This window comes from Equus caballus, chromosome 4 (genome assembly GCF_041296265.1).
Source record: "Equus caballus isolate H_3958 breed thoroughbred chromosome 4, TB-T2T, whole genome shotgun sequence".
NCBI classification, from domain to species: domain Eukaryota; kingdom Metazoa; phylum Chordata; class Mammalia; order Perissodactyla; family Equidae; genus Equus; species Equus caballus.
In genome coordinates, this window is record NC_091687.1 from 6,207,268 (window position 1) to 6,234,760 (window position 27,493).

Below are 27,493 nucleotides of genomic sequence, written 5' to 3' on the forward strand. Positions count from 1 at the left end.
TGTGACTCATTTATTTTATCATCTGTATCTCCCCACCATAAGGCACTCTCCGTGAGACCAGGGTTTGTGTTTTGTGAGCTGCTGTCGTCCCGATGTGTCGACCGGTGCTGGTACATAGTGAGACTCAGTAAATATTTGTTGGAATGAAGGCATGAGCAGTGATAAAGGTGAATGAAAGCTCGAGCTCAGATATAAGATGACCTGGCTTCGAATTTTCATTCTGCTGCTGCCCAGCTGAGACGACCCCGTTATGTCTCTGAGCCTAGTTCCTCGTTTGTAGAGTGGAGATGGTCACAGGGCCTCCTTTATGGGGCTGTTACGAAGATTAATAGAGGAAACGCACGGTCCTCAGCACAGTGCCTCGGAAAGAGGGAGTCCATGGGAACACGCTCGGTCGTCTCTCAGAAGGAGAGATGCTCAGAAGCAGAGATGCCAGAGCAGAGCGTGGCGGCCCCTCAGGCAGGGCTGGTGGTGCCAAGCGGCACTCCCTGCTTCTCCTCCTCCTGACCCCCAAGAACTCCGAAGTAGATGAAGTCAGTTTTTGATCCCTTTCCTGAGCCTCCGCAGCCCTCTCCCCCACTTATTCCCTCTCCTTTCTGTTCCACTCTAAAGCCTTTCCTTTCAGCGACTCATTTCTGCTAAGATGCTCAGTGCCCTTCGAGGGGCGACCTCGGCTCCGTTTAGGAGGAGTTTTCACCGTAAGGTGGACCTGGAATGTGGAACAGCCTCACACTGGAGGTCCCTACCCCCCGTTACTTTCCAACTCTCTGCCCCGTCACCTCCCTCGCCCCCGAAACAACAGTCCCCTAGGCCACCTCTCCACGGAGGAAACACATGAAGACTGGTGCCAGCTTGGCCGACCCTGGCTCTTTATTAATCCCCATAAACGGATGCACTCAGGCAGGTTGGCCGTTGGCCTCGCTCAGGGCTTTCTTACTGCCTCCCTCCTTCCCATCGGACCCATACGCTTGGTCCCCTTTGGCGGGGTTCAGCCGTCCTGGTTTTGGACTTCCTCATTTGCTTGACCTAATAAAGTGTTTCTTATTCCACTTTGGACACTGGTACAGGCCAAGACCTCTATATAGTGGAAGGAGCAAGCCCTGGCTTCATTGACCAGGTCGAGGCCTTCGATCCGGAAGACACAAGCCGGGACATACCCCTCAGTGTGAGTCTCCTTGTGAAACAGAGGAACCTGGGATCTCGGCAGGGTGGTGGGGCCGGGGCCGCCAGAGGAACGTGCCGTCCACTGCCGGAGCCTGGAGTACAGGGAGCGGGGAACGGGAAGGGGGCTCTGGAGGCAGACACGCCAGGTTGGGCTCGTGGCTCTGTGTGATCTTGGACACGTTCTTAACCTCTCTGAGCTTCAATATCTTCATCTGTAAAATGGAAGAATAACAGCACCTACGGAGTAGGGGGGTTGCGGGTTACATGGTGCCTGGAAGGCCTCCCAGAACAGTGCCTAGCATATCAAAATTGCTCAATTTTTAAAAACTCTAAGCTGATAAAAATCCACCTATATTATTTTAAAACTAAGCGTAAAATGTAGACCCCCCCAAAGGCAGGTATTAGCAATCCTTTTCAAGAGATGAAGCCAAGCTGCTTGGAACTTAGTTTTAAAAAATTAAGAGGGGCCAGCCCAGTGGCGTAGTGGTTAAGTTTGTGCACTCTGCTTCGGTGGCCCAGGGTTTGTGGGTTTGGATCCCGGGTGCAGACCTAGCACCACTCTTCAAGCCATGATGTGTCAGCGTCCTACGTAAAGTAGAGGAAGGTTGGCACAGACGTTAGCTCAGGGCCAATCTTCCTCAGCAAAAAGAGAAAGATTGGCAATGGATGCTAAGCTCAGGGCCAATCTTCCTCACACACACACAAAAGTAAATAAAAGAGAGTGCCAGGAATTCTGGAGAACAGGAGGAATTCCACTGAGAAAGGCAGGAGAGGAATTCCCCGGAGCAGGAGCTGGGTCCTGGGGTCACCCCACAGTTTAGTCTGAGACAGCGGATGTCTCCTCTCTCTTGTTGTAATCAGTCTCCCTCCTACAGCTGCCAGAGGAGCTCTTGTAACCATCAGCCCTCGAGGGGGAAGCCTCTTAGCTTGTCCCTGGGCACGGACGCCCCAGCCCCTAGCTCGGCGCACCCAGTGGCCTTGTGCACCCAATGCAGCTGGGCGGCCCAGGTTGGAGACAAAAAAAAAACGCCCAAAGCTAGTCCCAGGCGACTACCCTTGGAGCAGGCAACACTGCTGAGGAGCTGCCTTCCGGAGAAGAGACGCGCTGAAATACGACGCGCGGGGAATTGGTATCACCGGGGAGGCTGCTTCTGCCCTTTGCTGCCTGATTTGCAGCTTCAGCAGGACGACTTTGCTAACAGGAGGAAGCGAGCCTTGGGAATCCACTCCAGCACCAATGTCACATGGTCTACAGGGGCCGAAACAAGGCTGTTCTGAGATTATTGGACGCATCTTAAATTAAGGAATAGTCTGTTGTTATTATTAGATGATCTTTCTGTCCAAAAAAAATCATGCATTCATTCACTCACTCGTTCATTCAAGATTCGTTCAATATTTGCATGAATAAGTGAATGAATATGCAAACACTTAATGGGGTCCTACTATGTGCAAAGAGCAATGCATACTTTAAATGCGTACTTATTAACATACTTGTTATATCAGTTAGGAATGCCTTTGTCTGAAAATAACAGAAAACGTGATCTCACTGGTGGAGGTGAGATTTTTTTTGTCTCCTGTAACAAGAAGTCCAGAGGCGGGCAGGTGGTCCCAGGGCTGGCGCAGCTGCTGCCATCAGGAACTCGGGCTCTTCTGTGCTTCTGCTCTTCCATCCAAAGCGTGTTGGCTTTGCCCTCTTTTTGTTTGCCTCATGATTACAAGATGGCTGCTGCTGCTCCAGGGTTTACCTCTAAATTTTAGGCAGGAAAAAAAGGAAGCAAGAAGGGGCACAGGATGAAGGGGGCAGGCCTGCCCAGCCTGTCCCTTTTTTGGTAGACCCTCCTGGAAGCCCTACCCAGGGGACTTCTGTTTACTTCTCTCTGGCCAGAACCCTATCCTAGGGCCACTGTTGCTTGGTGGTACCCAAGGGAAAAGGGATTGGGGACAGGCATTACGTCAGCAACCAAAAGCACAGTCCCTCACACATACATTTAGTTCATTTCAGCATTTACCAAGAATCTACCATGTGCCAGGCTCTCTAGCAGATACTTTGGACACAAAGATAAGGAAGACACGCTCACCTCAGCAAGTTTACAGTCTGGCTGGGAGACATCCTTGCATACACCAGATAATTACAGTTCGACAAGATAATTGCTGTAAAGTTTGGACAAGATGCAGTAGGGCAAATTGGAAGGAATCTCAGCTGTGAAGAGAAATACTTATTTTTAAATCCCCATTTTTAATATATCTTTCCAAATGATGCAGAAGGAATAAGGTGACGGCTCCTTTAAAAACACCTGCTAGATCAGGTTGTTAGCCTTTCAGAAGACGGGAAGCAGCCCAGGTGGGGGCGAATGCAGCAGGTATTGCTCCCTCACAAGAAAACGTGGTGCCATCGACAGAGGGCCCAAAGCAGCTGCGGGGTCTCCGAGCCTGGGGGCGGGGCGATGGTGGAGCAGCTGCACAGAAAGTCGACAGCCAGCCTGCAGGAGCAGCGGACGTAATCCAGAAGGAAACTTTCTCAGCCTGGAAAAAGGTAATAACAGTTTCAGAAGTAACATCTATGACCTTTGTACTCGGTGTTTTATTCTGGGGCCTGGGAGTACTAAGTGACATTTTGCTCTGTCCAAGGAGAATGGAAATGGTTAATTTAACCACACCTGTGCTTCTCGACCTCGGCTGTAAATTGAAACAACTGGAGGAACTTTAAAAAACACAGATGTCTGGGTCCCACCCCCGAAGGGTCTGATGTGAGTGACCTGGGGTGTGGCCCGGACATTAGGATTTTAAGGCCCTGGGTGGTCTTGTGCACAGCCAGGGTTGAGAACAGCTGCTGTACGACACTGTCTGCCAAACTTTCCAGGTCGTTCTCCTGGAGTTTTGGATTCTGTGGTTCTGGGGTGGGCCTGGGAATCTGCATATTTTTCAGCTACCCCAGTGATTCTTCTGGTCTCAGAGTCTGGAAACACCAGTTTACGAGTGTTTCTGAGGAGGTGTTCAGGCCCCTGCGTGAGAACATCCTTAGGCTGCTTTAAAATGCAGCTTCCCAGGCTCTGCATCAGAAGGCTGAGTTGACCACATGCTTCCCAGGTGATTCTGATGTACTCGGCCCTTCGAGAACCACAGGACTCAACAAGCAAGGGACAGACTTTAATAAAACATCCAAGCATGTTCATGAATCCCACTAGGCTTGGCCTATGCCTGTCATCTTACCTGGTGGTTCCAGGCATCACCTTGCTGGTGGCAACAACTAAAAGAGGAAGGATGATGTGAAAAATACCTGTGGGACATCTCTTGAAACCCAAACTCCTTTAAAACCACAAATCCTACAACCCTTATCCGGCTTAATGAAGTGAACTGTGTCCCAGATAACGTTAGAATTGGGGTGAATGCAGAAACCACTCCCTTGTTTTTAAAGAAACTGAACAAGCACGTGGCTGTGCATTGTTTGGACCAGCACTGCCCAATGGGGCTGGACTGCAAGCCAGAGATGAGTGCTGCGGATGGAAGTTTCAACGTTCTCATAGCCACGTGAAAAAGGAAAACGAAACAGGCGAAATTAATTTTCATAGTTTAACTCAATATATCCAAACTATTATCATTCCAACATAAAAATGATTAATAAGATATTTTACATTCTTTTCGTCATAGCTGGTCTTGGGATTCGTCGTGTATTTCACACTGACCGTTCGTCTCCATTCAGACCAGCCACGTTGCAAACGCTCAGCGATCACAGGTGCCCGTGGCTGGCAGCTCCCGTTGGATGCGCAGGCTCAGGTCCTTTATCAGCCGCCCTCCCTGGGCACCTTCTGTGTTGTGATGGAGAGCAGGTGGAGCGTGCTCAGAGGCATGTGTCAATAGTGGGCTCAGAATATAACCATCCGCAAGATGGTCTGTATGTGGATCATTATATACACAGGAAGCTCTTCTTCAGGCCCCCTCCCACGCCCTTTCTGCATCTCCTGAAGGAGGCTATATGGGACCCGCCCCCTCCCACCCTCTCCCTTCCCCTCTGCTTGGCAATGGCCACCACCGTGACGGCAGCAAAGCGTCCTTGGAGACTGTGAGGACGTTAGTCAGTTTCGCAGCTGGAGGCTAAGTGGTGTAGAGCAGCCATCCCTCCATTAAGGGGCTTTCTCTCGGCCTTTCCGTTAGGGAAGGACTTTGGCATAAAGTGAAATGTGCTTTGTCTTCACCAGGGCAGACAAAGGATTAAATTAAAAGAGCAATAACCTTGCTACTAGGTGGGCTACCGGGAGAGCAAGAGAGGGAGCAATTCTCTCTCCGCCTCCATCTCGCTCAAGGCTCTAAGAAGTGGCAGCGAGCTGTGCCTTTTGATCTCCCTGGGAATAAAGTAACTGTCATATGCTGGTCCTGGCTGGATGAGACTTTTCAGGTCCGTGGAGCAGCCCCTTATTTCTGGATGAGGGAAGGAACTGAGGCCCTTGCCTAGGCCGGTAACTCCAGTGAGATCTGAGGTCTCCTGACCCAACTCTGCTCACCACCTTCCTCTTTGTTCTGGCCAATTCTGTCTTCGGTGTCCTGCCCCTTTCCTGAGTGACAGCGCCCCTCCTGTTCCTCACGCAGCTCCATTGCCATCACACACGCACGCGCATGTACACACACACACACACACAGGGATACACAGCTCTCGTTCAGCGGCCCCCTGGCCTCTGCCTGCTAACTCCAGAGTCACCACTGGAAATCTCTGCAAAACGCGATCTACTCCAGGTTCCTGTGAACATGCTCAAGAAGGAAAACAGTGGTACGGGACAATTCCCACTCCAAATAAACCACTTTCTTGACGAGGTGGGGATCGTTGTCCTTCAGATTAGTGGAGCCTGAATCCAAGAACAGGACGCAGGCTGATGATGGAAAAACAATGCCAAGGACAGAACCTGCGGCCTCATCAGTAAAGGATCATACACAGATAGCATTTCGCATTTATAAATGTGGCTCTTCTTAAACACGTCCAAATACTTGCCTATCAGCCCCGTAGCTCACCCGCCTAACAGTCCAGCACAAGCCGAGACCAGTTAAGGGCCCGAAGTGGGCTTTTCATGGGGCGTTTTTCCTCCTAGGTGCCCTTCCCCCAACTCTGAGCTGGGATAGAGGTGGATGGGGGAAGAGAAACGAATAGAGGCTTTTATAGAACACTCAGTTTGCACTGAAAAATACAATAGGAATGCGGTGTTGTATTTATAACTCCGGGCCTGGTTGGAAGGTGATGCCCTGTGCTGTTGGCCCTCTGGGTGGGCTTAGGGGCGTGTGCTCAGTGGCCAGTAGAGTTCTCCGACCTCCCTGGCCTGGGGAGGGAGAAGGGTCTTCCCTTCCCTCTGGAAACATGGCCCCTGGAAGTTGGCTACTCTATTCCTAGGAGATGGGAGGCCGAATTCTTGTTGCTTGGTTCCATTGCAGCCTGAAAGCAACTGATGGCTTGCAAACGAGCACAGGTTGAATCACTCATTATCCGCCTGTGACTCCAGCTGCAGTGGGGGAGCCGCCGGGAGCTGGGATGCCCTCCCCAGGGAGCCTGACATTTCAGGAAACTGGGCCAGCTCCCTCTCACCCTCCTTTCTCCCAACACCAATGGCACAATAAAGGGCGAATGAGGCAGGAAGCACGGGCTCGTTGTCTTCCACACTGAAGCTTTTGTGTCCCTGAGCAAACCCTGGCTGCCAAGGGGCCCGCAAGGAGAGAAACCTGGGGTGGGGGTGTAGCAATATTCCCAGCGGGGAAACTGGAGAGCTGGTCTGACGAGCATTTGTTAACCGAATTGATCTGAGTACTCAGGACTTTTCTTAGCCAGTCCTGGAGCAGAGAGGGGCTGCCGTTGCTTTTTATTCTATTTAATTTCTGTTTTCCAAGAATGAATACCAAGGGAGCAGCTTTGATTAAACAAGCCTTTAAAAAGGGGAGAGAATGCCAGGTTTTACAGAAAGCATTACTGAGCCGCTGGCAAATGGCCACATGACACAATATTTTTAGTCTATGGATATTATCTCCTTTCTAAGCACGAGACTGCGATTCCTGTTAACACCAGCTCGTAGGCTCAGGAATAAGGAATTTAGCCTGGCGCTGAAAGGAAATAAAAAAAAAAAAAAATCAGGATTCCGGGGGACCAGCGTCTTAAATAAAAATTAAAAAGACATTCCCCACGTTCCTAGTTCCACAGCTCTCCACGCTTTCTGTCTGCCGCTGTTTCTTTTTTCTTTGTTGCTGAGACTATGGGCAGAACTGGAGAAGATTTCATAACCACGTCTGGCATTACCAAATTAAAACAGATTTTTAAAAAGCTTTGGCAAAGATTTTTGTGGTTGTTGCCTTTTGTTTGGTTTTAAGATTCTCTAACGTGGGGACACTGGTCTCAGATGGGAAATAGGCAAGAAGAAAACCCCAATATTTAACATTAACCAAATATTGAGCGAGCATCGATTAGGTGTCAGGCATTAGGGATAGAGCAGTGGGTAAAATGAAGCCCTTTCCTTCCTGGATCTTACATTCTAAGCAGACAGTAGTAGTTAACGCGGATCGAGGGCTCACCATGTGTCGGGCGCTGTTCTGGAAGGTCACGTGATCGCCCCGTGGGGCATGCCCTCTTGCTATCACTCTTTGTTGCACAGTGGCTCACAGCTGGAAACTGGTGGAACCAGGGTTCCGATTCAGCAGTCCAGCTCCAGAGCCACCGCCCTTAATGCCACTGTCTCAGTTCATGACTCCTATTCCAGACGGGTCTAAGAGTCCTCCTTCTCTGTCCCCACCGTATCCTATATCCATCCTTCTCGGAGCACCTGTCCCACATCTTCTCTGTGTGTTCCCTCAGTTGACCGTAAGCTTTTGGAGAACAGGGTCTGTCTATCATCTCTGTATCCCAAGACCCTCCACTGTTTGGGACCAACCAGATCTGGGGTCTATCTCCTAGAGCATTTCAAAACACAGGGGGAAAGGCATCTGGATGCAGGTGCACATAGGAAACGCCCCCCAGGGGTCTATGAAGCCTGGTGTTCCATCACAGCCAGCCTGGGCCTCTGTCTATGGATGTGTGAGGATGCTCTGTGAGCAGGGCTCCGCTCAGGGAACACAACTGCTCCGTGTGCAGGCAGCTGCAGGCCTAAGCAATTGCTGCCCGGGCAGTGAGCTGGGGAGGTGCTGAGAGACTGAGATTGAAACACGATGCCTTTGATTGCTGTCAAGGTACTTTCGCAATTTGAAGGGCTGCGAGCAGGGCGCTCCTTGGCATTGCCCAAATGTGTCCTCTTCAACATGGGTAGGAACCGCCTAGGTGACCAGCAAGAAAGACTTAGTAAAATGACCCCTACAGTCGAATGCCATTGCCGTCATTAACCAACTAGACTATAAAGTCAGATTTAAGAATATTGGGAAATGCCCAAGCTATACATGAAAAGAGCAGGATATTATAATTTTGATTAGAACATCATCTCGATTTCTTTGATGTGTATATTTTGCATAGAAAAGAATGGAAGGCTATTCATGAAAATGATGAGATTGTACAGGTGACTAATAATCAGGTTTAAAAAATGCTTATCTCTTTTCCAATTTTTGTGTAAGAAAATATGTTCATTACAAGTAGAAAAATGTCATTGAATAATAAACTTTAAAAAATGGTTTAAAATCTTATATTGGCCCCAAAGGAGACCTTTAATCCATTTTCTGTGCATTCTCTCTTCTCCTCTGGGGATCTCTGCTGCGATCACAACGTAGCAAATGGTTGGAAACCTTGGCTGGCGTGTCCTTTGATTCTAGACTTCAGGGGCTGTGGCTCTGATGCAAAACCTCCACTGACTATCTGATGCAGAGATCTAAGGCTTTGGGGATAGACCGTCCTTCATCCTAGTAGGAAATAGTGAAACCTTCTAACCTGAAAACCCTCTGGAACAAGTGGATTTAAACACGTAAGCTTTGAATGTTGCTGTGGCCCTTCACATCCCACAGTGCGGATTCTGGTTTAATCCTCACAATAACACAGACGAGCAGGTGGTGGTACCATCCCTAAATTACAGGCAAGGAAGGGGCTCGTCCTTCGGGGATCCCCTGGTGAGGACTACAGCTTGGACTCAGCTCTTCTGATCCTGGTTCTTCCCTGCTTCGTTGACTGCATCGTGGGAGAAAGGAAGCAATCTTGATGAGCACCCATGGAGGGCACAGGGTGGTGCTCCTACATGCTGGCCCGTAGTGGGCCGTGCAAATACGCCTGGGCTCCTGGTAGAGCAAGTGATGCTGGGCAGGGGGTCATCGAGAGAGCTGGGCTGGGCACTGGGAGCCAAGGTGGATGAAGACTCTCAACTCCCCAAGACGTGGGAAGATTTGACCAGTGGCCACAAATCTGAGACCAGATTTAAAACCAATCCTTCTATATTTCCTCAACCCAGCTTCCAACACAGACTCTAGGCCCCGCCGAGTTTTGTTCTCTCTCATTCTTATCTCTCCTCTTCCCTTCCATCGCTTCAGTGAGCGGTGCTTGTGAACATTTTTGCACCCTACTATATCTCAAGTTCTTTTAAGGGTAGAGACCACGTCTTATTTACGTTAGCATCGTCCTAGGACCTAATACATGCCAGCCGTGTTTAAACAGTGTTGGTTAAAGCCGAGACATAGAATCAAAGCCAGGAGTTGTCCCGGGAAGCAGAAATGAGAAACAGTGACGGGGACAAGGAGATTGCACCAAGAAGCGGAAAGCCTAGAGGGGGCCTTTGTATGCGTTCTGTAATGGAAGCAGCATCCCATGACCAGCTTCGTGGGGTATAGCCAAGCAGGGTGAGAGGCTCAGACCAACAGGTCCAGAAGTTTCTCAATTCAAGGACCATTAAACCTGAGAACTACCCATTTGGGCCTCATCCTGATGCATCAAGAATATCCCACAGGCCAAGAATATAAAAAAGGAACTGAATAAACTCATCTCCTGGGGGAAGGTACAGAGGTGCGTTTAGTTACGTCCTTTTTCCCTCTTGTTTTCTAGTATTTCCTGACCTCTCCCTCAAAGAGCTTCGGGCTGTCTGCTAATGGGACCCTCTTCTCCACAACAGAATTTGACTTTGAAGCAGGACACAGCAGGTGGCCTTTGCAACGACCTTGTTTGAAGTACCATTTTTCTGCGGGTCAAGGAGTGGGCACAGGGCAGCCCGAGGGCAGCTGGGGAGGCTGCCTGCGTGCTAAGTTCCGAGGGGTGAGCCCCAGAGGTAAAGGGAATAGGGCAGCCATCTGGAAGGCTCCTTCTCCATCCCACATCTCCATCTCCAGGTGACGAGGAGGAGGGCGTCGGGGAGGGCTCCCAAGGCGCCTGGGGGCCGCCACAGCCGCCCTTCTGGCTCGGAGAGGCAGCCCTCAGAGCCTCCGCTAAGAGGAAAGCAGCAGCTTCTTTCCCATTAGGAGGAGGGGGCAGGCCTCTGAGGAAAGGGGAGGGAGGCCAGGTTTGAGGAGCAAAACACACAGGCCCTGGGCTCAGCTCAGCATTGGCGCTCGACTGGGCACCGGTTGTCAGAACCGGGGCTGGTTCCTCAATCCGTGGGAGCCTCAGTTTCCTTGCGGGGGTGTGGGATGCACTCTGCAGGGACATCGTGGGGGCACGACAGAGCCAGAGTGTACACCCGGGGCATGAGCAGCTCCTGAGGTGGTGGCCATGGACAGTAACTACAGGAGGGGGAACAGAGGCAGAGTTTTCAGAGATGGGGAAGGAAGGGTGGAGACAGCAGGTCCGACTCTGCAGGAGAACACGGATGAGGGTTGCCAGAAAGGGGACAGTCTCTTTGCTCCCTCTTCCCACCCCATTTTTTCTCACCCTACTTTGAGGTAGCGTCAGCAGAGCTTGACTCCCTCATGTGGGGTGTTTCCCTGACAGCTACCATCTCGTCGTGGAAGTGAGGGACAGCCAAGGGCTGTGGGCCTCCACTGTGCTCCTTGTGACCATCGTGAACATCAATGACGAGCCCCCGCGCTTTACCAGGTAGGCCTGAGGGCATGTGGGGCCGGGCGGCCTCCTCAGACACCCTTTACACAACACAGGAAGCCCTTTGCCCTGGCCTGGAGGAGATCAGAGGCTTGAGATCGTCAACATCCTTTCTCTGGGCCTCTGGACTTCCATCTTCCCATCCTCCCCCTCCCGATTGGATGTAGGAGGGGAAGACGGGGCTCTGAGCTGGCACACGACCCTGCAACCGACACTCTGCCTGCCCCGATCCCTGAGGCGGGCTCAGGAGCCAGCCATGCGGAAACTGGCAAAATCTCCTGCCTGGGGGTTACCTGCATTAATGGTTGTGAATACATTCAGCTCAGGAGACTCCACCATCAAAAAGCCACTGGGCCCCAGAACTATGTGGAACGCTTGCAAAAGTACTCTGAGACTGGGAGGTTTTCAGGCCACTGCTCACAGGCTAAGCTGGTGCCGCTTAGCAAAACACAGCACAATCGTGAGACTTCTGGATGTTCACACAGTCTACAGCCCAGGCGCTGGGTTTCGATGTGGAGGGAACAGCAGCAGATACACTCCCACGTAAGGCTGCCCATCAACGCCAGTTGCCAGGTTAAGCTCAGAAGGATGGCGCAGTGCGTTTCTGCTGATGGGCTCCTCCAGGAGCACAGGACAGGCAGTTTATAAATGATTGTGAGATCCCAGCCTGGATTTGGACTCCAGTATTGGTCCACAGAGCACTGCAGGTTCATCAGTAACTAGGAGAGGGAGGTGATGGCCATGGGGCCGGAGCAGGTGCGTTCTGCAGGCTGTGAGGTGGGAAAGCAGGTTAATGGGGTTGCAAAGGGGAAAATCATAAGTTCTCCCAAGGGGCAGAGCTTGTGGACCACCTGGTTTGGACGACATCTTCCAAAATACAGCAATTGGCCTAAGTTGAAAGAGGACATGACCTTGGCCGGCGGTCGGGGCCCCCTGGGATCAGTCGGGGACTCTGGTTTTCATTTTTGGTTTGAGAGATGAACCTGTTAGGCAGCATCCCAGACAGAGAGCATGACCTATGTGACCGTCTAACCATTTTTAAAAAACCCCATTGACTTTGTTTCAACAGTGTTCCATGGATGTTGGTCGGGATGGGTCTGCAAGAACCTGTGCCCAGGAAGGGTGTGGGGCAGGATGGCAGCCCTGACGTTGCCCTGGCTGCTCAGTGAGGCCCCCTCGTCCCTTAGCCATCCATGATCTGTTGGAGTTTGCTCAGTTTCAAACTAGGCGCTCCCTTCGAGGGCTTTCATGGTGCCCCGGAGCCCTGACCCCATTTATGCGGGAGGAGGGTGTAGGAATGGACTCACATCAGAGCTTCACCCTGTCCGGTGGCTGCAGGGCCTCCCCCCCCCCCCGCTTCCCTGCGCTTGAATAGATCTGAACTGTGGGCCTAGGGTAACATCTTTATGTTATGTGCTATTTTATACATACTTGGGTCTTGGATCCCCAAACCAGATAAACCAAGGATTTTATCTTCTGCCAGGCTCGACGTCAGGTCAGCCAAGCTTTTCTCCTTGGCTGAGGAGCTGTGCCTTCACCTATAGCCTGATCAGTCCCTGTCACGGGGACCCGCTTTCCTAGAGCTCCCAGCGTGGCCTAGATGAGCCTGCAGAACAGGAGGTCTTAGAGGGTGCCACTACTGACATTTTGAGCTGGCTACATCCTTGTGCTGGGGGTGTCCTGTGCATTGTAGGATGTTTAGCAGCATCCCTGGTCCCCACCCTCTAGATGCCAACAGCAGCACCCTCCCCTAGTTGTGACAGCTAACAGGACCACTCCCAGCTGAGAAGCAGTGTCTTACAAGCAAGAAGGGAGGGTGGGAGGAAGGGGATTTTCCCCCGAGGTGTCCTCTGTCTGTCCTAGGAGAGGCTGGGAGCTGTGGTTGTCACCTCTGGGGATTCCTTATGACAGTCCGTCTCAAACCTTAAAGTGCTTTCAAATCTGCTGGGCATCTTCTGAAACCGCAGATCCGGAGTCAGTGGTCTGAGTGGGTCTGACATCTGCATTCAGACCCAGCATCCCCAGAGAGCCTGTTAGAAATGCAGGGATGGGGTCGGCCCTATGGCTGAGTGGTTAGTTTGCATGCTCCGCTTTGGCAGCCCAGCGTTCGCTGGTTCGGATGCTGGGTGCAGACATACACACCACTCATCAAGCCATGCTGTGGTGGCATCCCACGTAGAAGAACTAGAAGGACCTACAACTAGAATATACAACTATGTACTGGAGCTTTGGGAAGAAAAAAAAAAGGGAGAAGAAAGGAGGAAGATTGGCAACAGGTGTTAGCTCAAGGCCAATTCTTCCTCAAGAGAAAAAAAAAAAATGCAGAGACCAGGCTTGGAGTAGCAGGGCAAGGCTGTGGAGGCAGCCTGGGCATCTTAGTGAGCTCTTTGTTGGACATTAACGGAACCTGCTCAGAGCAACCAAAGAAGAAATATAACGTGATAGAAACAGGGGCTCTCACAGTGTGAACAGACGGGCTTAGTCTCGCCTTAGGGCCTGGGGCCGCCTCCCTCTCTCCTCTGGCTCTGGTTTTGGCTTCGGCCACCCCTCCTCCTTGGCCTTACCGCACATTGTCTGCTCCTGGACTCGTCAGTGGGCAGTAGCACAGATTCCCTGAGAAGTGGGTGTGTCGGGTAAGTAAATGGAATCATGGGCAGCTTCAGTGGGACACGGGGCGGGGAGAGGCCCAGAGCACAGGGGTGGCCTCTTGACCTGAACGAGGCTTCTGTCCCCCAGCAATGGAGTGTACCTACAGGAGGTCCCTCAAGAACGAGGGCAGCAGGCCCAGGGACAGCGAGGAGCCTGGTTCTAGCCTTTCTCGGCTGCCTCTGACTCTAGCCGAGGTTCCCTCTCCCTTCTCCTCCGTCTGGCCCTCCAGGGATGACGAGACAGAGCTGCAGAAACGTTCTGAGCTCACGAGATGGATGCAGTCATTTAGATCTGAGAGCTAGTTCCCCTCTTAAGGAAGATTCCACGTGGGAAAATCCAGACTTAGGAATCTGGTAAACCAGAGCTGACTGTGAAATGGTTTTCCCTCGGCAAAGGACTTCCTGCAGAGTTATTTCAAACCACAAGCCTCCCTGGGTCCATTCAAAGTACTCGATTTCCCTGAGATGTGTAGTTGAAACTTCGAACCCGTCTGTCTTGTTGCGGCCTTTTCCGAAGGCCGTGGAGGTCTGAGTGGAGGCTACGTTGGCGATGCCAGGTTATCCTGTAAAGAGTCGTCCCTGGAGGGAGGTGCGCTGACCTCGGCTTCTCCCGGGGGCATCATTTCTCTGCCCCGAGAGCCGACAGGATGAATGCAACTCAGAGAGGAGTGCACGTTCTGTGTGTAAACTCTGCCTCCTCAGGCCAAAAAAAAAAAAAGACAAGAAGACAAAGAAGAAATAAGAAGTGAGCAGAGGCGCTAGAGTAGAGAGTTTACAGTTTATTCAGCTTTTGGTGGCAGCCACGGGATAAGAGTCAGGAACCCGTAGTTCTGGACATCCTGTCCAGATGGAGTTTTGAAATAATTCAGGTAATTTTTGCGCAAGAATTGGGAGAAGGAGAGAAGGTGCCTAGATAGGCCAACTATCCTTATTTTAAAAGATGTAAATGCCCAGGCTGATCTGAGGTGGCATCAGGTGTGCGGGGAGTCAGAGACGTAAATGTTTGCAATAACAGTGTGGCACTTTCTTCGCATCCACGGGAATGTGATCTTTGGAGACACGAAAGCCTGTCGCCCCTCCTTCCAGCTGCTGAGTTCTCCCTCCAAGCATGTTGATGAAGCTTCAACAGCTCAGCGCTATATTTAGCCCTCACCAAAATACTCACCTCCCAGACTCCACCCTTCCGTGCCCCTGAAAACTGGCTGTGTCTGCTGTATTTCTGTTCCAGCCCAACTCGAGTGTACATGATTCCCGAGGAGCTGGGTCTAGGAACCATCGTGGCCAATATCACCGCTGAGGACCCTGATGATAAAGGTTTTACCAACTTCCTCTTCTACAGCCTCACCACCGTGAACCGCTATTTCATGATCGATCAGTGTAAGTCACGCGCACACACATCCTCATGTGCATCCTTTAATTCAGCCATTTGGATTGTTTTACAAATATCTTATCTGTCTCTGGTCTGGGGCATGACTTTCTGTCTAGAATATCATAAATTTCCAGGGTAATAGATGTGTTAGAAGCAGCTGTTATGGGAGACAGCCAGGTGGCATAGTGGTTAAGTTCCCACACTCTGTTTTGGCAGCCTGGAGTTCATGGGTTCAGATCCCAGGCACGGACCTACACACCATTCATCAAGCCATGCTGTGGTGGTCCCACATACAAAATGGAGGAAGACTTGCACAGATGTTAGTTCAGGGCCAGTCTTCCTCACCAAAAAAAAAGAAAAAAGAAAAAACCAGCCAGCATGGGGCTGGGGAAACTGAACAGGGCCCCGTGTCACAGCTGTATCATCCTTTGCCTTTGAGGCAGGTACGTGTCTAAGGATGGATGTGTTCACTACCCTGAGGGTACCCTGAAGTCTTCAGAAGAGACAGTCCAGACCAGCACTTTCCAAAAGAAGACGAGTAGAAGCCACATATGTAATATTATGGTCTCCAGTGGCCACATTTTTAAAAAGTAAAGAGAAACAGGTGAAATTAACTTTAATAAGGCATTTTATTTAACCCGACATATCCAAAATATTATCATTTTAACATGTAATCAATATTTTACAGCTATTGATGAGATATTTACATTATAAGGCATTTTATTTAACCCAACATATCCAAAATATTATCATTTTAACATGTAATCAATATCTTACAGCTATTGATGAGATATTTACATTAGTTCTTTGGACCAAGTCTTTGAAGTTTGTCGTGCATTCTGTACTTCCCGCGCATCTCAATTTGGACTTGCCACATTTCAAGTGCTAAATAGCCACATGCGGCTAGTGGTTCCTGCGTTGGACTGTATCGATCCAGATGGATCTGCTGGGTTGCTGGAGGATTTCCCCATCTAAGCATCTCGGTGCAGAGGAGGAGAGTTTCTCCCTCCTAGAAGAGCCGTCTTTTATTGGGGTCTTAGTACAGACTGGGCACCGTGGGGAGTGATCCACGCCTTCCATCGGAGGCGCTCAGCACAGCAACCCAAGGAACCATCACAATCCACCTTTCATGGATGAGGAAACAGGCGGAGAGAGAACCCGGGCAGGTTAAGTGACTTGCCCAAGGTCGCACAGCTGGTGGGTTGTAAAGCAGAGGTGCAAACCGAAGGTGCTCTTCTCCAGCACCGGCTCTCTTGACCACTCCTAGACGGTACCACCTCGTGAGTCCTGTGTCACATCACCAAAAAGGACTTGGTTATACGTAATGATTTTGTGGAGGCCAGCGTCGACAATCCCAGAAAGACAAGGTGTTCTTTGCCCCATTGGCTTTAGGGCGAAGGCTACCTGTTCCCAGGACACGAGGGCAAGGGCAGAATGGTGCTCTCCCTTTGAAATCTTCCTGTGTCCTGTCGTCCAGGACCTCACTCAGCTGACAAAGTATGGAGGGACAATAGTGGCTTAGAGTTCTGTTCACTCTGGTGTTGCAAACTGAACTTTTAACAAATACGGTGGGTTTTTGGAACATATTTATTAAGACTCTTTGTTTGCAAGTAACAGGCACTAAGGCAAGCCTAAGCAAGAAAAAAAAAAAAAAAAGGTGGAGATACCCATCAACAGGATACTGGATATTTCATGAGAAAGAGCGGGAGTTTGGGGCACAGGAAGGGTGGGAACCAGGGCTGCCCCATCCACCTCGGCAGCTGGAGATCTGGCCTCTTATCTGCAGCTCCACTGTTAACCTGACCTGTGTCTCTCAGTTACAAATTCTCCAGTAAGAGCACCCAGTGGGTCAAGCTTGAGTCAGATGTCTACCGGTCCGGTCAGCATGGTTGACACAGTTCTCAACATAGGGCAGCCCATGGGCAAGGACTGCTGCCAGGGGCCCAACCCTGAAGTCTCAGGTCAAAAATTCTAGAAGGGTCAGGCCAGACACCACAATCGATGTCGAAGATAGGAACTTCCATGAGTTGTGTGTGTGTGTGTGTGTGTGTGTGTGTGTGTGTGTTTTGCTGAGGAAGACTGGCCCTGAGCTAACATCCATGCCAATCTTCCTCCACTTTATATGTGGGATGCCACCACAGCATGGCTGACAAGGGGGTGTAGGTCTGCGCCGAGGATCAAAACCCGTGAAGCTGGGCCACCAAATCAGAGCATGCCAAACTTAACCACTATGCCATGGGGCCGCCCTTTACATGAGTTTTTTTTTTTTAATGTATTTGTATAGAAGGTATTCTCTTTGTAAGCCAGTCCCCATACCAGAATGTTCTTTTCCAAGTTACTCCAAGTCTCCATCTTCCTTTACTCTTCATTTCTCTTCAAAGAATCATGTTCTAACCTTTGCCTTCTCAGTGACTGGCACCATCCAAGTGGCGCACAGGCTAGACCGAGATGCAGGTGAATTAAGACAAAATCCAGCCATTTCTCTGGAAGTTCTGGTGAAGGACAGACCCTCGGGGGGTCAGGAGTGTCGCATGCAGATAACCTTTGTTGTGGAAGACATTAATGACACCCCTGCTGCATGTACCAAGTTCACCTTCAGGTATTCACATGCTGAGACATGGGCTGGGCAGGTCCCCTCATTGGTGGCCCTCGACCCTTTGGCTTCTCGGATATATTGTCAGCAGGAACTGAAGAATGATGGGCATTTGGGTCATGGCTCACCAGAATAAGTGGATTTGAACTGTCTGATTTAGTTGATAGGTTTTCCACTCGTTATCCTTTTTTCTTTCCTCTTTGTTGTCTCCTTTCTCTGCTGTCTCACTCTGTTGAAAAATATTCCTATTTTGCTCTTTTCTATAACATGTTCATCTCTGATGGTGAAAAGTACCACCGGGACTTGTAAGACCCTCTCTGGACTGTACCTTTTCTTTATTTATTGCCACCGGTGGCAAGACGATACGGTGAGTTAGCCGTGATAATAGCTGCTTGAGACTTCGGAGTAGTACCTAGGAGCTCCCGGAGAAACACACCACCAGGAAGACGAATAAATCAAACCAAGTATTTGCTTAAAACAAAACAAAGCATCTAATTCACCTTACACAACTTAAATGCACGTAAACAAAAGACAACGGGAAGGGAAAAAATGCAGACACGAGTGAGAATCAAGTTCTTTTGTATATTTTGATCTGTTCTTGGTCTCAGCTCTTCACCGTTATTTTAAAGCCAATTCCCTTGGGATTCTGGGTTAATATGCCTTTTTGAAAACAGTACTGTCTTTCTACTAACTGTTTTGTTTAATGGCACAAGATTAGGTATTCCCGGGCTGGCCTCACCTCTGCGTTTCCTAATATTGAGGTTCCAGTTTCCCGGGGGTCTGAAGGTGGCTCCCCCTAGGGGCGGGGAGGGCACCTGTGCAGCCCCTTGCTGAGGGAGTGCCCTGCATCTGGGACAAGGCTGGAGCCCAGAGCAGCCCTCACTTTCAGATGTCCCCTCACAGAGAGTCTCTTTCTCAGTTTATCTTTGACTGGTTTTGCAAGCACGCTTTTTAAGCTCCAGGTGACTTTGAAAACAGACCCAATACATAGTATGGCCACGCAAAGGACAAAAGACCCTACAATCTTTGCAAGAGCAATAGAAGTACAAATTCCTTTATTATGCTTATGAATGTCTCCCCCTGTTCCCAGTTGGCACGCCCAGCATACTGGTCAGAACCAGTATGGCCTTGGGTCTGATATTAAAACAGTTAAACCTTGCTCTGGACACACCCCACTTGCCCCTCCAGGTCCAGTCTCCAGCCTCCCGCACCCCGCTCTGTGCCCCAGGAGGCTGACCTGTGTGGACATGGACTGGCTCCCTTGCCCTGCAGCTTCGGGCTGGCTAATGGGAAGCCGTGGAATGAGGGGGAGCGTGAGGTCAGGGTATTTATCCCCCGGCTCCCTCCCTGTGGCAGGATAAGTCCCTCCGCCTCCTGAGGGGCTCCGTTCCCATAAGGCAGCCCTCTGCACACACTGCTCTCTGTCCCCGGGCTCTGGCTTCAGGAACGGCTCCCTCTCTGACTCCTCCAGGCCCAGAGGTGGAAAGGGAGCTCCAGTCTCGCTAGCCCTGAGATACCACACCCGCCCTTGAGACGTCCATACGCCCTGTGTGCGCCTTTGTATAGCCCCTTAGTAAACCCTCCTAGAATTACCCTAATTTGCCATCTGCGCCCTGTTGAGACCCCAATGGAGTCAACAGTAGCCTTGACCGTGTGATAGGTTCCTGTCCCACCCCTAACCTCAGAGTCTGTTGATGGGTGGGGATGGTCGCCATGGTGGGTAGTCAGGACTGTGACTTCCACACCGTTACCTGCGTAGATGGAACCCACCTCTGTTAAGAGGAGTCTGGGCCCTGGAGATGGAGTAGAGATGACATGCAGAGTCACACTTCTCCTTTCTTTGAAAATCTAAACCTATGCTGTGCTCTTGTGTGGCCCCAGAGCATCCTGGGGTATTCTTCTCCTCAGGTCCTGCCTCTGAGACCCTTCTGCTCTTCTTCTTGAGGAGTAAGAATTTTGGGTATCAGTGACAGGAGGACTGAGCTGTCCGCAGCCTTCCTTGTCCCTTTTCTCCCCTTGGTGCATTTCTATTGAGTGCACACTGTGGCTTCCTGCAGCCCAGAGGCCCTGACGTGGGGGATGACAGTCTGCAGGCTGCATTCCATGTCAGCTGGTAAATCACATTTTGAATATCCTACACCACCCCAGGCAAGCCCATGCAGAGCCACGCTCTTGGTAATCTTCTCTCCAAACGAGCCCTGAAGGTCAAGGCCAGCCAGCAACTGGACTAATTGTATTTATTACTGAAGGTGGCTCTAAACAACGGTCAAGTCCCTCCTGGGGGCTTTTCCAGGGAGAGTAACCCGCAGCCATCCTGTGAAAGCCAAGACGTGAGGAGGGGCAACACAGGGCTCCTTCCTGGGCAGTCTGGGAAGTGGAAGTCTCCTCGCCAAAGTCCCAGCCTCATTTGCATACTCCAGGGGCTGGGGACTCTGACCCCGTGTCACCTGCCATCCTCCCAGCTTTCCCATCCCCACCACGCCGGAAGCACGCTAGCCCAGCAACACCATCGGGGCTGCCCCGTCTCCACAACACTGGTCCCTGAGGATTTCTTCCGTCTTCAGGGCTCTGGGGGGAGTTTGGGAGAGCAGGTAGGAGAGGGTGGGAGGGGCAGCCCCGGTGGGTGGGAGGAGACAGGTGGCTGCAGGCCGGCCCCCAGCTGCCTCCGTGGGCGCCTGGGTGGCGCAGCCTCTCAGGCCAGCTGGAGATGGAAACGGCCCCTGCGGCTTTCCCAGGCTGCGGATGAATGAGCCCGGGCCGGATGGAGGCATCAAAGGCGCCGTGACAGCCCCGTGCTGCCTGTAAAGCGTCAGGCGCTCGCCTGAAAGCGCGGGGCAGGCCGATGTGAGCCCGAGGCGGGCAAGGTCGCAGATTCAGAGATTCAGAACCCTCGCCGGGGCGGGAGCCGGGCTGGGCAGCCTGTCTCCCTTCTGAGCCTGGGAGGGACGAATGAGGGAGCCGGGTTTCCCGAGTCACAGGTTTCAGAAAAAATACTGTGTCAGGGAAGAATGAATAGAACAGGCTGGCAGTCCTGGGGGGCCTGTGTGCAGGCCTCCTGTGGGGTGCCTGAAGTGACTGGCTTCAGAACCCTGGATTCTCCGGATGACCAGCCTCCTGGCTTTGGCAGAGTTGGAATCAAGGCTCAGATTCCCCGAACCGTCCGTGGGCCTGGAGATTCATGCATGGAATTAACAGCGACTGGAACACAGACAGTAGAGACTTGTGCCTGGCTGGATCCACTTTCTTGCACAGGTCTTGAAACCACTCTGCACTACTCTTTCTTCACCTGTAAAATGGGGACAAGAATACAAACCTCTTGGAAACGAGATAATTAGAGAGAGTGTTTTTAAAGTGCTCCATCTGATACAGCATGTAGTTGGTGTCTAATAAATGGTATCTATTCTAAGCACTTATGAATAAAACCGTGTCATTGTTCAATAAAGACAGGAGTGGAAATGCTCAGGCTCCAGTTCTGCTGACTCACAGAGGCAGTTTTTGCCAAGGGGGTATCGTGGAGATTCAACTACACCTGTCAGAAAAACTGCTTCCAGGAAGCAAACCCGGTTATCCTCAGAAGTCTAAGACCGTCCTTGCTGTCACACTGCTCCGCGTTCGCTGAGCCCAGAGCCCACTGTCGCTGCTGTTAAGGGATGATGTCGAGGAAGCATAACTTGGTCTCAGAGAGAGGTGACAGTACAGAGGATTAAAGACCTTAACGCATGTCAGTCTGGGTGCTCAGAGAACAAGATGCCACCACAGCATTAAATGTGCAAGGCTTGTTATTAGGGGAAATGCCTGTGGGAGAAAATGGGGAGAGGGCTAGACAAGGCTGGGAGAGGCATCAGACCCCGATGCAAGTCCAACCTGAGTGAAGGAGAGAGGGAGGGAGGGCGGGTGGAAATGTTCTAGTCTTCAGAAGGTTTGGCTAGGGCACCGGGGAGTCCTGGAACCAGTCAGCTGTCACAGGACAGGAATGAGTGGGCCTTAGTATCTGTCACGCCCAGGCGTTGGTGCATGGCCTCACTGCAAACACAGCGATGGATTTCAGAGCACAGCTGCTGGGGTCTGTGGTCAGTTATGTTCTCATGGCTGAAGGTCTTCCGGGGACATTCTCATGGCAGCCACAGTATATTTTTGTCAGAAATTCTGTCCGAGATAAAACATGATTGAGGTAAGTAGCAAAACAAAACGAAACAGAAAACCCAAAACACAGTCGCAGATGCCTCCCTGCTGGTACCCATGCCCCTTTGTGCCGTGATGTTGCCACTCTTCCCATCAAAAGAGGCATTGCTCGTTCTACTCCTTGAATGTGGACTTGACCATGTCCATTGCTTTGGCCACTGGAACATTCACAAACATGGCACTGCGGAGGCCTGATATGTGTGTGTGCCCTGGGACTTGCCTTCTTTTCTACTTTTGGGAGACTAGCCAAGCCGGACTAGGACAAAAAGAACGGATGGATAACTCTTGTTATTGTAAGAAATAATAAATGCCTGTCGTTTTCAGCCACTAAGTTTTGGGCTGGTTTGTTTTGTAACAAAAGTTAACTGACATGATTTATGTCCATTTTATAGATGGACAAGCTGAAACCTGGAGACCCAGTAAAGTCCTCAGTGAACACAGGCCTAGTGGTGTTAATGTCTCTTCCTCAGGGTCCCATGCTAAGCTGGGCCTGACCAGAGGGCTCTGAGTTTGGGGCAGTTTTACTCATTTGTGCAATTTGCCTAGACCCTGGTGTCAGCTGAGATTATTCGACTCTTAATAGACCTCTATTGATTGAGTGATACCAAGGTGTCAGGAGACGCTTCTATGACATCAAAGCCATTAGAACAGAAGTCAAGGAGTTCCCAATCTTCAGAGCACGGGGGGTGCGAGCACAGGGGTACAGGGCTTTCCCCCAACCGGACTATGAACTCCTGCGGGCAGGGGCAGAATTTCTTTCTCTTCTATTCTTCTTCACTGCTGTGCTGCTCTCAGAAGCTACTATGCGGTCACTCAGCAAATATTTACTGAGCCTGCCAAGAACAAAGCAAAGGTCCCTGTCCTCAGGGAGCTTCCATTCTAGGGGGAAATAGGTGATCAACAGGATAAAGAAGTAAACTACATAGTATATTGGAAAATGGTAAGTGCTAAGAATTAAAAACAAAGGGGGGACAGGAGAGGGCGCATCCAGCGGGGGTGGGGGGGTCATTGACATTTTAGATAGGGTCTCCAGGGTGGCCTCCTGAGAAGGTGACATTTGATTAGAGACTAAAGAAAGTGAAAGAGCAAGCGATGTGAATATTTGTGGGAAGAGCCTTGCACGGAAGGTGGAATGGCCCTGAGGCCAGGCCTGGGGGGTGTTCAGGGAGCACCAGGAGGCCAGAGTGGCAGGAGAGGAGTGAACAAGAGTCAGCAGGAGATGAGTGCAGACAGGTAAGGGTGGGGGGCTGCCGTGCATCGCAGAGGGTCCCGTAGATCAAAGTTAGGACTTTGCGTGAAATGAGGAGCCACTTGGCGTTCAGGAACAGAGACGCTATGTGGTCTGACAACACTGCAACAGGATCCCTTTGGCTGCTGTGTTAAGAATAGTCTGAAAGGAGGCAAGGGCAGAGCAGGGGCACCAGGTCGGTGGGCACTGCCAGGACCACGGACTCGCTCTGAATGGAAAGTAAAGCAGCGCGGTCTAGCCCAGGGCCCGTGTTAGAAGGAACACTCCATCGCCATTTGTTGTGGAAAACATTGAATCTTGTCTTTTCGCCAGCGTTATGGTGTCTGAAAGAGCAGCCAGGGGGACGCTGCTTCTGGACCTGAACAAATTCTGCTTTGATGTTGACAGCGAAGCACCGAACAACCAATTCAACTTCACCGCGCCATCTGGAATGGGGAGCAGCGGCAGGTTTTCACAGGATCCAGCTGGCTCTGGGAAAATTGTGGTCAGTGAACGGTCATTGCATCATTGAAAGGGCATGGGGGAAGCTGGGCTAACAGGCCGAGTGGTTTTGCAGCCCCACAAAGAGAAATTTCCAAGGTAACTCCCTCTCTGAGCGACTGTAAGTGACAGGCTTCCAAGCGGCTCTCTTGTTCCTGGTGGCTCTTTATTTGACCCCAGTTCGTTTGTTTTGCCTGGTATTGCCTGGGGTGCTAAGGACCCGAGTCTTTCTTGCAGAGCTGGCAGTTTGCGTGCCTGTGTAGCTGCCTCTGCAGTCACGTTAGTGCCCTCTGGGCTCCAGCCCTTCTGTTAATTTGAGTGCTCGTTCCAGGCCCAGGGAGGTGCGAGGTGAGAGAGAGCAGGGCCTGGGCTGAGTGTGTCTCGCTGAATTCAGCAGTGTCGAACCCCTGGAGGCCCAGAGGAGCCTGAGAAAATGAGGCTGTGCTGGTAGCCCCGTTCCCCAGCCCACGCACAGGGGCAAAAGCAGGAAGAAGGATGGGCGGGTCTCAAGGAGCTGTGCAAGAACTTTACCCACAGGGTTCCCGCTGGAGGGTGGTGGGGAAGGAGGAGAGAAAAATGGAAGGGCAGAGCAGGAAGGGGGTCTTGGAGAGGGGTGGTCTGCATCAGAGATAAAGCCTCAGGGAGGACAGCAAGCAGCTCACTAGGCAACCTCTCCACTCCCTCCGCCTCCCCACCCAAGCCCATCTTCAATGCCCAAGAAAGTCTTACCAATTTTATTCATAGTGTCATCTGAAAAGTAATTTTTATTTTGGTCTGTTTAGGAAATTAATACATGTTCCCTGTAGAAAACACAGAAAAGCATTACCATTCAGTGATAACCTCTATTAACATTTTGATGTATTTCCTTCTTGTCTTCCTCTCTATGTATAGATTTTTTGTTTGTTTGTTTTTTGAGGAAGATTAGCCCTGAACTAACATCTGCTGCCAATCCTCCTCTTTTTGCTGAGGAAGACTGGCCCTGAGCTAACATGTGTGCCCGTCTTCCTCTACTTTATATGTGGGATGTCTGCCACAGCACGGCTTGACAAGCGGTGCCATGTCCGCACCTGGGATCCGAACCGGTGAACTCCAGGCCGCCAAAGCAGAACATGCACACTTAACCGCTGCGCCAAGGGCCTTGCCTCTCTATGCATAGATTCTATGTATATTCTGTACATATATGCATAAGTATTTTAAATGATGGGAATATCCCTGCATATGGGATTCTATGTCATGCTTCTCTTCCACTAATCTAAAGTCTTAAGCCTATGATGTTGGGCAATAGTGTTCCATGGACATCTTTAGACATAGATTCTCTCTCCTGATAAATTCTTTCGAATAAATTCTCTAGCAGTCAGCGAAGGTATGGATGTAACTTTTTAAAGCTCCTCCTATGGGCAAAATGCTTTCCAGAAAGGTTTTGCAATTTACATGTCCGATAACAGTGTATGAAAATGTCTTTGTCAGTTTAATGAAAAGGATCATTCGTGCTGTGTAATCCGATCTCTTTGTTTGAACCCAGTTGGTTGGTGATCTAGATTATGAAAATCCGAGTAACCTGGCAGCCGGCAATCAGTACTCAGTGATAACCCAGGTGCAGGATGTTGCCCCTCCTTACTACAAAAGCAAGTATCATTTTGATTTATTTCATGAAGCATCTTCCCTGAGTAGCAATGACTAAACTGTGCCAGGCAATACTCAGTGTTGGACTAGGTGTTTGCGTTCAAAAGGAGACTTCAAAAAACCCAGACCCTTGGGAATCAGCCCAGCCTCGTCCTGCCCTTCACCGAGCGCATTTAACCAGTCTCCAAGGCCTTTCTTCTGTGTCACCTCCTAAAATCTCCGGGATCTGCTGCCTCCCCCCATCCCACTAGCACTGCTCTCATGCAGCGCCTCCCCTTTCTCAGCTGAAGTACACCACCAAGAGTCTTGGAAGGGTCTTTCTGCCTGCCTTTAGTCTTTCCCCCTTCCAATGCATCCTCCACGTTTCTGACCGTGATTTTCAGGAAATATAAATGCCGTCATATTACTTCCTTGCTTAAAGCCCTTGGGTGTCTCCCCGTAGCTGTCAAGTTCAAGGTCAAACTCTTTGACTTGGCACACAATGATTTTCATCATCTACCCCTACCTAACTGTCTAGCTTCAGCGCCCATTGCTTGCCTCTAAGCCCCCTTTATTCCAACTAGGCAAACAGCTTGCGGTTTTCCTGATGAATCATGCAGTTTTAGACCTTGGCATCCTTGCATGTGCCTAGACTGCGCCCCCATTCCACCCTTGCCCGATTTGTCTAGCTCTATCCTTATAAGGCTCAGCTTGCACTTCCTCCGGCTTCTGTAGTGACCTCTACGTGTGTTCATCCAAAGGCAACTACCGTAAGCATCCCGAAGGCGGGAACCACCAGGTCTTAGTCATCTTGGGTCTCCGATATTTTGCACAGAGCCTGGCTCACAGAAGATGCTTTAAAACTATGGAAAAAAGATGAATGAATGAGAATAGAATGTTGTGATTTGCTTTTTTTTCTATTTCCATTTTTAGATAACATCTACATTTATATCCTAACCAGCCCAGAAAATGAGTTTCCTCTTGTCTTTGATAGGCTGTCCTACGTATTTAACGTGTCAGAATTAAGACCAGGTAAGTAACAGATGAGACACAGACCCCAGTGCTAGATGGACCTCTCCATCTCCCTTCCAGAAGCCCGAGGCGGGGCTGTGCACAGCGGTTCACAGCTGAGTCCTGTTTATCGCCTCTCTTATCTCCCTTTAAATTGTCTGCACTGCTGAGGGGCCCTTCAGGTGAAATGTAGATTTTGAAAGCAGCTGATTAAACTGCCCCTGATTGCTTCCTTGTCCGTGGGCCGATCCACATAGTCCTCCTCCCTTTGGTGGCCTAAGTTTTCCCTTGGTCTCCACGGTGGTTTTTATCCAGCTCATTCAGAGAACTGAGATTTAACGATAGGGAAAAGTTTTCCCATTTCTACATTTCCTTCATTTAAAACAAAATAAAGACATTTTCTCTCTCCCTTAACAGGATTCCCTGGAGCCACTCTTTCACCCTTTATGTCACCTTGATCTTGGCAGGGTCCTCCCCCATTAGGGGACAGACTCCTCCCCTCACTTCCAGCCAGGTGGGAAAGTCGTCCTGTTACTTCTAGCATCATCAGATGCCGCCCGTGGATACTTCTTCTCTATTAAACAAACCAACCCCAAACCCTCCCTCTAAAATGATCCCCTCCCCATTTTATTCCCTCTCTTTATGCCGGTCTGCATTTCCTGACATTAAGCCTTAAACAAAGTACAAAAAGCGGGTCCAAAGGAAATGCTTTTATTCCTTGTGTCTTACCCAGTAAATAACAAATGCAACAGGAATAGGCTTTGTATGAATTCACAGAGCTTACTACAGTTACTTTATTTTTTTGAGGAAGATTAGCCCTAAGCTAACATCTGCTGCCAATCCTCCTCTTTTTTGCTGAGGAAGACTGGCCCTGTGCTGACGTCTGTGCCCATCTTCCTCTACTTTATCTGTGGGATGCCTGCCATAGCATGGCTTGACAAGCAGTGCATAGGTCTGCACCCGGGATCCGAACCGGTGAACCCTGTGTTGCTGATGCGGAAAGTGCGAACTTAACTGCTGCACCACCAGGCAGGCCCCCTTACTACCGTTATTAATCACTGACTTTGGGTCAAGAGCTTAGTGCTGGGGCCACATGGTCGAATAAGAGAAGGTTCCTGCCCTGGAGGAGTGTAATCGATGAGGAAGAACTTGTGAAAACAAGCAGACCAGAACCCCACAGCCCCACCCACAGGATTTGTAAAATAAACAAAATGGAACAGCGCTTAAAAACCTA

At 50.5% G+C, this 27,493-nt stretch overlaps 1 protein-coding gene across 4 annotated transcripts in view; it reads left to right on the forward strand.

Moving 5' to 3' along the window:
* The window catches only part of CDHR3 (cadherin related family member 3), a 135,780-nt gene that overhangs the window by 93,506 nt on the left and 14,781 nt on the right, over positions 1-27,493 (forward strand). For 3 of the 4 annotated variants that reach the window (XM_070265431.1, XM_070265430.1, XM_001491867.5), the window contains 8 exons: positions 1,068-1,165; positions 10,139-10,233; positions 11,018-11,122; positions 15,002-15,150; positions 17,552-17,741; positions 23,479-23,650; positions 25,169-25,271; positions 26,182-26,280. In XM_070265431.1, the coding sequence (XP_070121532.1) occupies positions 1,068-1,165; positions 10,139-10,233; positions 11,018-11,122; positions 15,002-15,150; positions 17,552-17,741; positions 23,479-23,650; positions 25,169-25,271; positions 26,182-26,280 (1,011 nt within the window). The remainder of the gene's footprint in view (positions 1-1,067; positions 1,166-10,138; positions 10,234-11,017; positions 11,123-15,001; positions 15,151-17,551; positions 17,742-23,478; positions 23,651-25,168; positions 25,272-26,181; positions 26,281-27,493) is intronic. The other variant, XM_023638872.2, reaches the window with a different exon arrangement.